At 36.4% G+C, this 16,621-nt stretch overlaps 1 protein-coding gene across 1 annotated transcript in view; it reads right to left on the minus strand.

Moving 5' to 3' along the window:
* The window catches only part of PARP8 (poly(ADP-ribose) polymerase family member 8), a 175,591-nt gene that overhangs the window by 35,220 nt on the left and 123,750 nt on the right, over window positions 1–16,621 (minus strand). The window contains exons 11-15 of the mRNA XM_007076652.3: window positions 13,723–13,789; window positions 7,471–7,596; window positions 6,377–6,941; window positions 4,589–4,639; window positions 4,391–4,486 (exon numbers count right to left, since the gene is read on the minus strand). Of these exons, the coding sequence (XP_007076714.1) occupies window positions 4,391–4,486; window positions 4,589–4,639; window positions 6,377–6,941; window positions 7,471–7,596; window positions 13,723–13,789 (905 nt within the window). The remainder of the gene's footprint in view (window positions 1–4,390; window positions 4,487–4,588; window positions 4,640–6,376; window positions 6,942–7,470; window positions 7,597–13,722; window positions 13,790–16,621) is intronic.

Genomic DNA, 16,621 nt, shown 5'->3' on the forward strand with positions numbered 1-16,621 from the left:
CAAGTAGTGACCGAAATGTTAGGACTTCTGGGGAATAGTAGTAAAAGAGGACTTATATAATCCGATAAATAATCATGCTTAGAGAAAAGAGAAAAAATATAAGACACAGTTTGGCTTCGGAAAGAGAAAAGTCTAACAAACATAATGAACATTAGGCACAGAATTCTACGGAAGCCTGAGTTTTATCTAACCTGTTTCATCACCAAATGGGATATAACTTATCCTCTTTACATCTCTGGGAGCCACTGCAGCTTGTAATGCGTCCTTTAGGCTGAATAAATGGTCAATGAGTCATTTTAATAATTTATACCCCATAAGAAATTTTATTTGTAATAATTTTACACATTTCTATTAAAATTACAGTAGAACATACTGCAATGTAAATATAAGAAAGATGCAGAATCAATGAGTATGCCTGATTGAGGTTCAACATCTGTTTTCAAACAATCAAGAGGCAGTTCTTTCTGTTTACTTCTCTTCCTTTGAAGATCAGATATTCCTTTGACTTTCATTTCCTGACCTGATTTCATCTGTCATTTATCTAACTATTTAAAAAACCCAAGTAAGTTTTCTGATTTCCTTAGTATGAGTCTGAATCACGGCAAAAGAAAACCAGCTGATAGCTAGCTATACTTATTTAGAAAACATCGTTATTTACAAAAGCCCTTCCACTTCTACAAAGAAACAGCCAACTTCACTGGTGCAGAATAAAATAGGTAAAACAAAACTGGGAGCAAGGTGCAGAAAATACCAATAGCAATTAGGATATTTCTATCACTTACTATAGGAATGAGCTGCCATTAACTGAACCGTAAAGAGCAAACTCCCAGTGAAACGTGTAGTAAATTTCCAGGATGTAAAAGTAGTCAGTTCAAATACGTGAGTCAAGAATAGCATTACGGTTAAGAACCATGGCTTGGTGCCACTGTCCCAGGGCTCAAATCTTGTGTGTATCGCTTACCAGCAGTGTTGATATTAAATAAATTACTGGTTTCTTCATCTGTGAAGCAGGGGTAATAATAATACCCACCTCATAGGGTTATGATGAGGATTCAATTAAATAATCCATGTAAAACATGTTCAACACACGATCACATAAAAAGCACTCAAAAGCATGTGCCATTAATAACATTACTATTATCTTCTGGAGTGAAGATTGCATTGCCCTAGATCAAGCAATGGACCAGGATCCACAGAGGAACATTAACAAAGTATAAATGGACCTCCTGAATGGGATAAACTAACGTGACCAAAGCATTCTCCTTATTTTCATTGTAACTACTACATTTCCATGTATCACACAAAAATAACAAACTTGCACAAATATTTAATAAACAAATGCTAATTTAATTTAGGTTTCAGAATGACATTGTATCTCTTCAAGAGAAAAGCTAACTGATAAAATAGTGTATGAGTAGCAAGAAAAACTTTTTATATAGGTTTCCCATAAACAAGTAAAATAAAACAAATATATCGTACAATTTGACAGATGATTATGATCATAAATGGCTATTCTATGTTTTTTTAGAGTCTAAATCTTGAAATGCAAACAAGTTCTAATAGAATTGTCTCTTTCTACGCTTTGTAATTTGTCTTTTCAAACATATTCCCAAGAACAGGACAAATTTCTCTTAAAAAGTACAGCAGAATCTAGCATGGTGCCTTATACTTAAGAAGTTTTCAATAAGCATTTATGATGCAGTTTTGAAATGAGGCAGAAGCAGGTTCAAAGTCCAGCTTTTACCCATACTTGCTGAGTGATGCTGAACAAACTGCTTAACCTCCTTCAATCTTAATCCCCTTATTTGTACCATGAGCACAAAAATACACAAACCACAAGAGTTCTGTGAAAATCAAATAAGGAAGCAATATGCAAAATATGTACACACAGTGCCTAGCACACAGCGCTCATGTCATCCGCAAACAGAGATCATTTTCGTTTTTCCTTTACAGCCTGGATACCTTCGAATAATTTTGCTTACCTAACCGCCCTGGCTATAACCTCTAGCACAATGTTGATGAGAAGTGACAAGAGCATCACAAAGAATGAACTAACTTAAAAATAAACTTATCCAAGGTTGTGCAAGACCCGAACACTGAAAACTACAAAATAGGGTATAATTTAAATAAATGGAAAAATTTCCTGTGTTCCTTATGGACTGGAAGGGTTACAATTTTTGTTAACTCAGGAATACTTCCCAAATTGACCTACAGAGCCAGTGCAAAGCCATTCCAACTGCCTTTTTTTGGCAGAGATGGACAAGCTGACCTTAGAATTCATACAGAAATGCAAGGGACTCCAAATAGTGAAATCCAATCTTATAAAAGAAATACAAAGTTGGAGGACTTGTACTTCTTGCTGACAAACTTAATGCAAAGCTACAGTAAACAAGATAGTGTAGTACAGGTGCAAGGACACACATACAAGTCAGTGGAATAAAATTAAGAGTCCAACAAGAGACCAACACATCTACAGCGAAATGATTTTCACAAGGGTGTCAATATCATTCAATGGCGAAAGAAGGTCTTTTCCACAAACTGTGTGGCGGCATTTGGATACTACATACAAAAGCATGAAGTTAAAATCCAATCTCACGATACACAAAAATTAACTCAAACAGGATCAATGACTTAACTGTAAGATAGAAACTATAAAACACTTAAAAGGAATTAGGCAACAGTTCAATTGATAAATATGGACTACATAAAAATTAAAAAATTTTGTGTGTCACAGGACACTATCAAGAAAGTGAAAAGGAAACCCATAAAATAGGAGAAAATATCTTCAAATCACATATCTAACAAAAATCTAGTATTCAGAATATATAAAGAACTCTTAAAGCGCCTGGATGGCTCAGTTGGTTGAATTCTGACTCTGGATTTCAGCTCTGGATCTCACGGTCATGGGATTGAGCCCTGCGTTGGGCTTCACACAGAGCATGGAGCTCGCTTGGGATTGATTCTCTCTCTCCCTCTCTCTCTCTGCTCCTCTCCTGAATGAGTGCATGCTCTCTCTCTCTCAAAATAAATCAATAAACTTTAAAAATAAAAAAGAACTCTAAAAACAACAAAAAAGAAATAGTCCAATTAAAAATGGGCGACAGATAAAAACAGACATTTCTCCAAAAAGATGTATAAATGGCCAATAAGCACAAGAAAAGATGCTCGAAATCACTAATCATTAGGGAAAGCGCAAACCCAAACCACAATGAGATACCACTTCACGCACACTAGGATGGCTATTAGGGGGGATTAAAAAGGAGAATCCCAAGTGCTGGAGAAGATGTGGAGAAACTGGAGCCATCTTATACCGCTGGTAGAAATACAAATGGTATAGCCACTGTCAAAAATAGTTTGGCAGTCCCTCAAAGAGTCCCTCAAACAGTTACATCCATACAATGTAAAATTATTACACCATAAAAAGAAATACAGTATTGATACACACTACATGGATGAATCTTGAAAGCATTATATTAAGTGAAAGAAGACAAAAACAAAGGCCACATAATGTATGGTTCCATTTATATGAAATGTCCAGAGGAGGCAAATTCATAGAAACAGAAAATAGTTTAACAGTTGTCAGGGGAGGAGGGGAGTAAAAAATTCGGAATGACAGCTAACAGTTATGGATTTCTTTTGTGGGGGGGTGGGGAATGGAATGTTCTGGAACTAGACAGTGATAATAGCTGCACAACACATGTGAACACACCAAAACCTACTGAACTGTATACATTAAAACAGTGAATTGCATGTTATATGATTTTATCTCAATTTAAAAATTGCAAAAAAAAAAAAAAAAAAAAACACTTGAGATTGGATAATTCCTCCCAAAATGCACATACACACATTGATTCTTATTTCTATACTCCTTCAATAACATCCCAAATGTGTCAGTGATCTGGCATTTCTTGAAATCTTTATTCTGACTCTATGCATACTACTGCATACCTCTTCTAACTTCTACCCTTCAAGCATCTTGAAATTGTGTGGTTTGAAGAAACACTGTTTTCAAACTTACACCTGTATATATACACCTGTATATATACACCTGTATCTATATGTATCTCTCTATCCATCTAGATCTATGTCCATTGATATTAATAAAGATACAGATAGATAAAAAATAGATGGAAGGAAAGAAAGATGATAGATAGGCACATATAAGAAATACAGTAAGAAATATTTTACTAATATGAAACTACTTGCTCTTTCACAGACTCCTTCAGAAATAGTGATTCACTTATTCAAAATTATACCATTATGTGTATTAAATAATTTCCTCAGTAGGAGAGCATTTGCTATAAAGTTATTTACTTATTTATTTTTATGTCTCAACTTTTTTTCATTTATATTCTGTATCAACAATGGTATTCTATCAATGAGAACTTACCCTAAGCATGGGGCCATTTTGAAACACATGTGGCTCATCACAAACCACACAGTATTCATTCAATACAGGGATCCGCTGCTCAGCAAACTCAATTGTCTGGATAAAACAATAAAGAGAAATAATGAAGTCAAGTTCATAAATAATTTGGAAACCCATCAAAAGCTAAAATATTTCTGCAATGGATGGCTTGGCTCCTACCTGCACTAGGAAGCCGCGATCTCGTATTGGAATGCATTTGGCACCATTTGGCTATAAAAAGAAAAGTAAAAGAAGAAAATAATTTTTTAACTTGGAGCATATATAAATTACGCCTTTGACTTTTTGCAACAGTGAATACAAGTGTTATCTAAGATCACCTGTTACAGGAATTAAATCAGTGATTACGACATCAAGACTTTAGGATTTCTTTATTATAATATACTTTCTGCCATTACTACTGCAAGTCTTGTCTAAGCTAAATGAATAGTATTCTTAATTTCTGATCTCTAGTAAAAATGGTATTTTTAAATGTACACAAAAGCTCATTTCCTCTGGTACTCATCGTCAAATGCTCCCACCTCCTCATTTAGACTACTTTAATCTCATTTTACAATGAGAATTATTCTTCCAAGGAAAAATTAGACAGTTGCTGAAGGGGTACAACATTAAACTATTGTACTGTATTAAGCTTAATCATACAGGAAGACAGGAAGACATTTTCTTTTACAGAATATGTGAAATTCTCTTTCTTAGGTGAAACTACCATGGGAAGAAACTTTCTAGTATGCACCACTCTGACATTATTTTCTATATGCCCTTACTTCTATTTCTATATGCCCTTACTTCTATTTTCTATATGCCCTTAACTTCTGTTAAGAAATGGGCTTTTAAGGATGTCCACCTAAAATTATCAGCATACTTAAATACATTTTATTAACACAAATATAATTTTACGGTATCATTTACAATGTAATTTTAGAAATAAATCTATATGAGAGCAGCACAACTTTCTGAAAACGTATCTTATTTGTTTTCAATTTCATCTATGGATAGCTGTATCCATATTAATGGTTAAGAGTTAGATATACCCTTGCCCCAACATACACACATGTTTACTAAAAGAAAACATTTTTAATCAACTATGTTATGTAATTAATATACATAAAATAGGTTTGTTTCTTTATCTGAAATCAGCTGTAATGTTGATCACTCTAGAGGTAAATTTCGTGTAAGACTGACTCCCAATAAATTCCACACCAAAGGGCTTAAGTGTTAATACAGTTACCTTCTGGCCCCATCTCCCCCCAGAAAAACTTCAGGATAAAGTGACTTCAGTTTTATAAAGCAGACACTGAGAGCAGCTTTAAGTGAAGCTCTGGGATACGGATGCAAGTGTTTCTTTTCTTTAGAAGTTACGATTCACAGGTGAAGTTTTCCTAATTTATATATTTATATCCCTATAATATTTATGTATATGCAAATTTACTTATATACAAATAATTTAAATATAAATATATTAGATACTATTATATATTATATAATTATATAATATGTTATATATTATATATAACAGGAAGGACACTACTCTGAACTTAATTATTAGTCAAACTCTGTCCTCCATCACTTATGTAAGAAAACGAGAGAACAGATAAACCTACTTGATAAAACATTAAAATGCTATGTTTGCTTAAAAGGATAGGCTTTGTGGATCCAACGGGCTTCCTTCCATTTTTAGCAGCATTCATGACCATAATAGGAATTTGGACTAGACCTTAAATCAACAGCTACATTTATTTTTTCAGAATCAAAACGAACATTCCAGCACCAGCTGCACGTGTCTGGTATGCCAAATGATTTCCAAAAAGCAAAAGGAGGAAATTAAAAAAAAAAAAAAAAAAAAAAAGAACGACAAAACATCTTCTTTCCTCTACCAGATCTTGCAAAAACAAAAATCTCTCCTGCACCCTAGCTAACGTTTACGAACTCAAGATGAAAGTATTTACGCACAGCAGGCTGGGAAGATGACGACGAAGAGGGTGTTAAGATACCAATAAGCCCTGAGGTAAGAGAGAGCCTCCTGCCCTCTGCGTTAGGTTCCTTGAAAAGCTCCGTCTTGGATGACTTGGGAGCGCTGGAGTAAGACTTGCTGAGCAATTTGTGGTTTTTCAGTCCGTACAACTCTTCCATTCTGAGATTACTGGAGTAAGACCTGCTCAACAGTTTGTGGGGCTTCAGGTTGGCGTTGTGCTCGCATCGCGGATCTCCAGAACAAGACCGAGCCAACAGTTTATGCGACTTCAGCGCCAGGCAGTCCTCTTGCTTGCCAGCTGCAGGGCAGGGCCGGTTCAAGAGTTTGTGCGACTTAATTGTCGTCACCGCCTGCTCAGCCCTGGGGTCGCTGGACAGGGAGCGACCAAAGGTCCTGTGCGACTTGCTGGAGCACACGTCGTCAGCCTTGACGGTACTGGAACAAGTCCTCCGCAGCAGCTTATGTGTTTTGGAGATTCCATCTTGCTCGGATTTCAGCTTGGATTTGCTTTTACCACAACCAGGGGGAGGATAACTTGGCGACCTTCAAAATTGAACAACAATTAGTACAGGGCAAATCACGAGTAAAACACACCATGGAAAAGACCCGTGAGGCTTTATCACCTCAACTCTGCTACAAACACCGCCTTGCTTTAAATACAGCCCATCCAGCTCAAACTGAAACCAACAGTATGTGTAGAGGGATCACATGGACTGAACTGAATTATATTTTTTCCTGGAAAGCAAAACAAGATTATCAGGGTTTTTTTCTCCCCCCTCCTATCTATCTCAGGGCTCTATACAGAAGCAATTTTGGTACAGAAAACTCTATGTGACTAGAAAACGAAGAATGCCATTTTAGTATATTTAACTCACGTTAAGAGAACAAAAACTCTAAATGTAGAAATGAATATATGTTTTTGATGGAACGGATGTAACAGTCTGTTCTCTGAAGTCACACAGAAAATAAACAGACGCCACAGCTATAGAAAGAATGCTTGAAGTACAATAATCATGGAGCATCACACGCCCAGAATTCAGTCAAGACCATGGTGAAGTCATCTGTTACCTACCTGCGCAAGGTAGTAAATAAATGCAGGGGGGACTTCACCTTCTTGTCAGACAGCTTCTTACTGTGCAGGCAATTGGATTTTTCTTTGCTCTGTTTCCACTGCTGTGTAACAAATGTCTGCATGATTCTGTCAATCCAAAGTAAGTCTGTTATCACAGTTCCAAGGTGATTTAATACGAGATTTCTGTATTACGTACAGCATGTATTTCTCAAAGGAAAATAAATGCACAGTAATTGGTGAGATTCTAATTTAGGATCATACAAGATGTCTCCAAATGTAGGAAAGCATTATACAGAAAATTTCTATGATTTGACTGCCATTTTGGTTAATAACTCATTAATTACTGTGATAAGATTAATAACATAAATGATAAAAGGATCTTCTTTTAAAGAAATTTAGGGGTTCCTGGGCGGCTTGGTCGGGTAAGCATCCAATTCTTGATTTTGGCCCAGGTCATGATCTCGTGATTCTTGGGATCAAGCCCCGCACCAGACTCTGCACTGTGAGTGCAGAGCCTGCTTGGGATTCTCTCTCTCCCTCTCTCTCTCTGCCCCTCCCTCTATCTCTCTCTCAAAGAGAGAGAGAGAGAGAGAGAGATTTAGAATGCCAGCCTTTAGGACCAACTTTAGCCGAAGTTCTTCAGCCAAAAGAAAATTCACAATTCTTTTGCTGGTGCCAGAAACACAGTCTTAAAAAAAATGTTTGATAGTAATTATGCTTTTATCTATTAAGATACAAGTAAAGTCAATTTCTTTTCACTTGATTTGCTTATGCAATTTTCTTCATAAAAAGGGAAATAAAATGAAACTGCAAAAACCATAAGTAAAAATAAACCATGCAAAACTGACTCTATGGAGAAATACATAATCAGCAAATCTTATCTTTCAGCACAGCCCATTCACCTTTAAATACAGTGTGGTTTAAAAAAAAAATGTGTGTGTCTCTAAAAGCTTTTAGTTACTATCACAAAGCAGGAATTTGCTAACTCTGATCTCAGTATTTTCTAAGTTGAGACCACCGCACATCACTGTTTTATGGCAAAGAATTCTGGAACGTCCATTTTGGACGTGGACACAGCACTGTTTTCTGAGGCTCCCAGGCTGCGACAACTTCTCGGTATCTCACCTTTCAGGTGGAAACGGTGGAGGGTCCCTTAAGGCTGATACTAAAGTAGACATAATATTTTAAACATTATGTATACAATAAACATTTTGATTTTCTTTCAAAAGTCAATTCAGTATTGCCTACTTTTCATGTTCCTCTCAGCTCTCAGGGTTTTTTTATTATTATTATTATTTTTTTTTTTTTAGTGTTTCTTTATTTTTAAGAGACAGAGTACGAGTGGGAAAGGGGCAGAGAGAGAGGGAGACGCAGAATCCAAAGCAGGCTCCAGGCCCTGAGCTGTCAGCACAGAGCCTGACACGGGGCTCGAACTCACAAACCTTGAGATCATGACCTGAGCCGAAGTCGGTCGCTCAACCAACTGAGCCACCCAGGTGCCCCTCCTCTCAGTTACTTCTAACACAGATTGCTTTTGGAGCAAAAAATGGTACCATATTTACCATGTATAATATACCAAGGAGTAATTTATACACAGATTATTTTTCTCTTTTAACTCTTAACGCCCCCAGACAGTAGTAGCTATTATTCACAAATAAGCCTAATGGTTGAAATCTGCCCAATTTCACCTGGTTAATGAGTGGCAGAGCTGATCCCATATGGACTGACCTATGTTAACAACTCACTCAAAAGGGACAGGTGTGACCCTTAGCACTAAGACAATTTCTCAAGACCCTTCGGGTTTTATCAAATTAACTCAGATCATCAGAATGTATAACCTCAGACTTCCTACACCGATCTTTAGAAGAAATAGCCATTATGGAATAAGTTGGGGTCTTCCTAAGCCACAGAGGTAGTGAGGAAGAAGGGGACAGAACTGCAGTCAATGATGCAGGATTCCAAATTTGCAGTAAATTCACCTTAGAGTTCAGACCAATGGAAATCTTAATTTTGCACTTAATTTTTGAAGATTTTTTTTTCACTCAAGATTTCAGCAAGATTTAAATGTAATAGTAATATTAGGGTCTTCAGTTTTCCCTGTACCTAACCTGAAATCCCCAGTGACCCCACCCTCTGTACCAGGCAGATTCAGATTCTTTTCCTTGTATGGGAAATTGCCATTCCTGTGTACCATTCCCTAAGAAACCTAGTCCATGTTTCTCTTTTACTTGATAGACTAACTGGAACAAAAATATAACAAGTCAGTAGCTAAAGTTCCAATTTTCACATTACATTAGCATTTCTAAAGTGTGACTTCAACATCTAAAATGAGTTAATTCTTAAACTTGGACACCCAGATCCCTAGATGCTCTTGGATTCAAAAGGTGGGAATTAACTGTTCTACAGGAAAGTTAATGCTGTGTTTAAAGTTAATGGTAGTGCAAAATGTACACATGAGCACGTCTGGTGTAAGGACCACCTCCGCATAATGGAGAGCCGCCATGAGATTTTAGTCCTGGCACTGGTGTTTGTGTTTACTATTATGCTGGCACCACGGAGAGCTGCTACAGTTGCCACTGGCTGATAATAAAAGAGAAAAAGACTTCAAAGCTCAATTACACCAGATGATGTCATAGTCAGCTACAACAACAAAAGTTCCAAGGTAGTTCAAATAGAGCATAGAGAGTGCACAAGGGCAACACTGTTGCTTTCTTCGTGCTGATTTCAAAAGGAATAGGCACTCAAGGAGCCCGCACTACATGCAGACGGTGGTGGTGAGAACAACTTCGGCAAAACAGTATCATGCATCAGATTAAATTAACGTACTGATTTTACAATCCAAATCTGAGCACTTTATTTTGATTTGCACCTCAGTTATAAATTGAATTTGGTTTACGGATGAACATAAGGGAAGGGAAGCAAAAAGAATATAAAAACAGGGAGGGTGACAAAAACACAAGAGACTCTTAAATATGGAGAACAAACAGAGGGTTACTGGAGGGTTTGTGAGAGGGGAGATGGGCTAAATATGTAAGGGGCATTAAGGAATCGACTCCTGAAATCATTGTTGCACTATATGCTAACTAACTTGGATGTAAATTTAAAAAATAAATTAAATAAAAATTAAAAAAAAAATAAATTGAATTTTGTTTTAAGTGAAAACTCAACATATGAAGAATCTGAACCTAATTTTATGTTTGTATGTATTTAAATTTAAATATTTGCAACACTTTTTTTCCTTTTAAAAACAACTTAAGTTTGATCAATGGAAATTCAGTATTAAGTCATACACAGTTTAAAATCATTTCCATGGTCTCTGTTACACTTAGCCTTTGCATGATAGAGATTCTAATGAGGCTGATCACTATACTATATCTCTTAGATATAGTGTAGTATATCTGTTAGATATAGTATAGTATCAGAGCAGAGCCTGATACTGGGTTTGATCCCACGACCCTAGGATCAAAACCTGAGCTGAAATCAAGAGTCAGGAGATCAGCCAACTGGGCCACCCAAGCGCCCCTCTTCCAGGGGCCCCTCTTTTAATGCCTTCACATTCTCCCTATATTCATTCTGTGCTGAAAATATATCCCAAGTCTAATATAAAGCGAAGGGACAGCTACGAATATATGAAAACCAGATTAGTGGATGGGTCAAAAATACTGATCCGATGTCAAACTCTGACTCTACTGCTGTGACACAAGTACCTTGCTTAATCTCTCTGGGTCTCGGTTGCATTATCTAGGAAGTGTGGATAGTGACAGTACCTGCTGGACAGGGTTGTGGTGAAGATCAAGTGAGTTAATGTAGGTAAAGTACTTACTACAGTGCCTGACATACATTAAGCACTGCATTAGCATTGCTGCTGCAATTGTTAAGCTGGTCTAGTTGCCAGAAACAAAGCAGATAAAGAATCACAGAAAAAGTTTGATGTGTTCCTTATCTGCCGAGAACAAACCAGAGCAATAATGAGAAAGGGGCTAGATTTTGAATCTGCCTTCCTAACTTGCTATATGTTTCTGGAAAACATATTTCAGTTTCCTCTTTTACTTTATGGTGAAGATGAGTTCAGATGTTTTGAAATCATGTAATTTTAGACCAGAAGGGATCACAGTCAAACTCAGTTATTTATAATGAAGTACGTTAGATTAAAATTTATCAGGAATCATTAAAAAAAAGTTCTAGTCCATATACTAAACTGTCCATAGAACTAAAATTTATCCACAGAGTAACCTTTTTTAAAATGTTAACCACTTAGATGGAAATATTAATAAAATGTTACATATTCTACAAAGTGATTAAACAGCAAACATAGAACATAGCTTTCCTTAATTTTTCAGAGTTGGAATTTACACATCACTTCTTTTTCTGAGCCCAAACGATATACTCAGACATCATTAAGGAACAGAAAGTTATATATTCTGCATTTTTATAATTCTTGTCTTATTTGGATCAACATTTCACTAAAAAAAAAAAAAGGTTAAAAGTGCATAAAGTTAAGAACATGGACTTTGGATAATCAGGTGTCAATACAGGTTCATCAGCTGTTAACACATGTATCATTCCACTAGGACACCCTGATAGCAGAAAGGCTATGCACCTGTGGGGGCAGGAGGCATATGGAAAATCTCTGTATCTTGTTCTCAGTTTTGCCGTGAACCTAAAACTGCTCTACGAAAATAAATTCATCAAAATAGAAAAAAAAAATTAACAACAGGAAGAAAATTGGGTGAGAGGGAAGAAAATCAGAGGAGGGGGAATAAAATTATGTGCCAACTTGGATGGCGTAACACAGGGGCAGGCTCCGTGCTCATTAGCTCCAAGACCTGTAAGATACTGGCTCAACACAGAAAACAAAATCTAACTGAAAAGACAAAACCAGTTCCACTGGAAAAGCATACCTCATCCCCGTCCAGGAAACTGAGAAAATTCCTCAGTCTTATATTTCTTTTTATAAGGACTCAAAAGTCCTTATAGAGATCACATTCTATGTGCTAACCGTCTGTTTTAAGTTGAATTTAGTTTTAGAGACGTACGATTCAAAATGTTAAGGGTTTATTATCCAATTTTTATATGATCATATTTAAACCTAACAGTAGGAATCTGCAAGAATTTGCAAGAATACTCCCTTATCTTAATTTCCTTTCAAATGTAACCCACACATAACTCACATTTGAGCAATGTAAACTCATAAAAACTTAGACGATTCTAGAGCTCTATAATATGTACAACCCTTAATACCTACCCCACATAAGCTTCCTTTTACATCTGTAATGGTCAGGTAAAATGACCACAATAAATTCCCTATTTAGTCAATGAAATAAAAAGTTTTTGAAAGTACTTTCTCTTAGAACATTGCTCAATTAAAATCCATTGAAGTATAGATGAACACGTCAACTGCATCATTATGGAGGGTGCGAACCATGTGTTTAAACATAACAATAATCTAATGATCTCTCTTAATATAAATTGATGTAACATTTGTATATTCAGAAGAATAAATAATCCTTTGGGAATTCTCCAGTAATACAAATTCTTAAAGCTGACGTATAGGATAGGATTTAACAAATTTGTATTCTGACTATATGCTAGTATGTTTTAAAAGTCAGTTTGACTGGATAATTTTGTTTATACACTATAAATTCATTGCTTTAGTCAAGGTCCAAAGAGAAACTAAAGGGTTTATTTAAAGATGGAATGTTTCAAGAATGTAGGTATAGGAACTAAGGACAGTACAATAGCCCAGGGCAGGTGGCTACAAATTGTTCCCACCTCTACGCCCCAGGAGCAAGCATGGGGAACTAGTAATAGAATCCAGTAAGAGAGAGAGTCAGTCATGCAAAGGCTGTGGCCTAGAGTAGAAAAGAAAGCTTCAGTTGAAGGACTAGTCAACTCAAGGGGACCTCTTAGGGTGGAAACCAAAGGCAATAAATACTTCCTTCTTATACTTGCTTCCTCCTCTATTGGTCACATTTGAGACACAGCAACACATTAGAACCTGCACCCCCACAGATCAGCCTCCACAGGAGAGGGCAGGGTGTTGGAGGGCGAAGAGTGGACCTGGGTGGGCAAACAGAAGGAATGCAGCCTTGTTCTAAAGGTGAGCTCTGCCAGCTAAATTATTGAAGCAGCTCTTGGTAATGGATGAACTCCTCTCCTGAGGCACTCACTTCAAAAAGCTCTTATTAAATAAGAATGGGGGGAGAGGGTTGAGCAAAATAGAAATTTATTTTTTATTCTTGGGAAACTTACTTTTTTAGCTGATGTCCCAATCCAAATCGCTCTTTTGTAGAAATCTGAAAGACATCAACAGTGGGCACTGCAAAGGAAAAAATAATCAGTCAAAATGTTGAGTTAAAACTGAACCATCAGCCAGGAATGACTGCAAAGTAATATATATGATAAACTATAGTATGTACACAAACATATATGTTTATATATTATATAATACATAATACATAGTGATATACACATACATATTTAAAAATAGCATACACACACTCCTACATACATTGCTATTTATTTTGGAGATCATTCATGGTCATGACATATCATGTACTAATGCATAATAGATGTGTATATAAATGTATAATATGTATAATGATGAAGAATGGCCAAAAAATACAGCAGTGTAAATGGCAATGTGTAGGACAGTTTGTACATGATTCTTTAAGTGGAGGAGAGACATATTTATACATACACAACCTTTTTTTGTTTTTACAATAAAACAATGTATGACGAGGCATAGGAGACTTTCTTTTCACTGGGTAGCCTGTCATGTGCTTCATATTTTTACCAGGTATATGCATTTCTGTAAGCTAGTAACTATGATGTTTGTGAATTTAATAAACTGTCAAAAAAAGTCACTCACCATTCATTATGCACAGGTTTTAAAGAATATCTGAGTGTCCACTCTGCCAATCACTATAGATAGAATGGTAAAAAAAACAAAACAAAACAAAACAAACAAACAAAAAAACACGCACACAAGTCTCCTTGCCCCATGAAGCCTTGGTGCAGTGTAAGGAGACAGACAAAAGCTAGATAGACGGAATGCCCCATGGTGGTAAAGGTTCTGGAGGAAAAGAAAAAAGGGAAAGGGTCTTGGAGTAAAGGTTGTATGGGCATAGTAGGTTCCAACACTAGATAGGATGAAGTGTCCTAGCCAGAGGAAATCACCAGGGCACTGTCTCTGAGAAAGAAATGTACTTCAATATTCTAGGAACAGCAAGGAGACCAGTGGAGCCAGAGAGAGGTGAACAAGGTACCACATTAGGAGAGGGGATCTGAGAAGGACTGTGGGTTGGCAGTGTAGGATCTTTGTAAAGAACACAGTACAAGTAGCAAGATCGCTCAGGAACTTATCAGAGTAATTGACAACAGATGCTGTGGTGTGGATCAGTGGAGGTAGTGAACTGTCTTGTTAAAAGGACATTCACAGACTATGCACGTTCGACAGTGTAGACCAAACTGGTATCCCCAATGGCTTCACCCCCGTGTTGGCTGTTATTCTGGGACACAAACACTCTACTGATCAAAGAAACTGGTGTTGGTATCATCTATCAGTTCCTTTCCTGAAAGCATTCTAATCCTTATATATAGAGTGAGGAACAGAGTGGACACTCTAATCCCCCCTGTTCCAAACCCAGGACTACAGAAATTCAACAATGAATAAAAAATCCTAACATCTTGAAAGTTTGGTGGAATTATTTTTTTAAGAGAAAGATAACAAAATTGGAACATGCTGTGCTCTCTCTTAAAAGATTTAAGAAGGGGGGTGCGTGGGTGGCTCAGTCGGTTGAGTGACCAACTTCGGCTCAGGTCATGATCTCACAGTCTGTGAGTTTGAGCCCCGCGTCGGGCTCTGTGCCGACAGCTCAGAGCCTGGAGCCTGGAGCCGGCTTTGGATTCTGTCTCCCTCTCTCTCTGCCCCTCCCCCGCTCATGCTCTGTCTCCCTGTCTCAAAAATATATAAACATTAAAAAAATTTATAAAAAAATATTTAAGAAGGCACAATCTCTTCACAGGCAGATGAAAAAAGTGGGGAGATGGAGGCAGACAAACAAAAGGGACCTGGTTAAAAATAAAATGTGGAAAAATCTAAAATGCACTAGAAGAACTGAAATAATCACTGGAAGAAATTGTGTAAGATACACAGATAAAGAAAAGAGAGATGATAGATACAAATGTAGATTCATCCAGAATCCTACAAACTAATGACACAAAGACCCAAACTTATTCATACCATGAACGCTTAGAAAATACGCATCAACATTTTACCAAAATGATAAATCTTATAGGGAAATGTAAGTTACAAACATTGGCTCAATTGATATAAAATCTGAATGACCGAAATTTTAGAATATACTGAAAGAGAGAGTAACAACAGGATGTTACTTCCAAAAATGTTCCAAGATTCAAGTGATAAAACTTACATTACTATTACAATTAATTGCATTTAATGTGTTCAGTAGGTGTTAATAAACCATGAAACTAGATGTGGAGTGTATTGGGATGCTGTACTACCTTTGCAATTTTTTGGTAAATCTAAAATTGTTTTTAGATTAATATTTATAAAAAATTTTAAATAGCCTTCTGATAACTAAAAGTGGAATATTAAAGTCCCATTAAGCCAACAGTTAGCAAACAAGTACTCATGATTAAATTTAGCTAAACTTAGTGACCTCAGGCAGAAAAAAAAAAACAAAAAGCACAGAACTATACTGATATGTAAAACTAAAAACAACAAACAAATCTTCCTTTAACGGAAAAGTAAATATTACATTGGAAAGGCAGTAAGTGAGGGCTGCTTAAGATATTTGGAAATTATTCTAACGCTCTGATCATGTAAACATAGAGGTACTATTGATGAAATGATGTGCACAGAAAAACAGTTTTAATAATGTTGGCTGTTTATCACTTTAAACTAAAAGCAGTCTTGTGCTTCAGATCAGAAACTAGACTTAGACACTAATAACTGTGAAGAAAATACATAATATAAGAATTATAACACTCATGTCTTTTTATTTCAAGTGTATTTCTTCATGTACAATGAAAATAATCCTTATCCTTAATATTAGAGTGGATTAGGAGGTGTAAGAACAGATATACTGTCAGATTAGCCCTGGCCAAATATTACAGCTCAAGTAAG

This window comes from Panthera tigris, chromosome A1 (genome assembly GCF_018350195.1).
Source record: "Panthera tigris isolate Pti1 chromosome A1, P.tigris_Pti1_mat1.1, whole genome shotgun sequence".
Classification (NCBI taxonomy): Eukaryota; Metazoa; Chordata; class Mammalia; order Carnivora; family Felidae; genus Panthera; species Panthera tigris.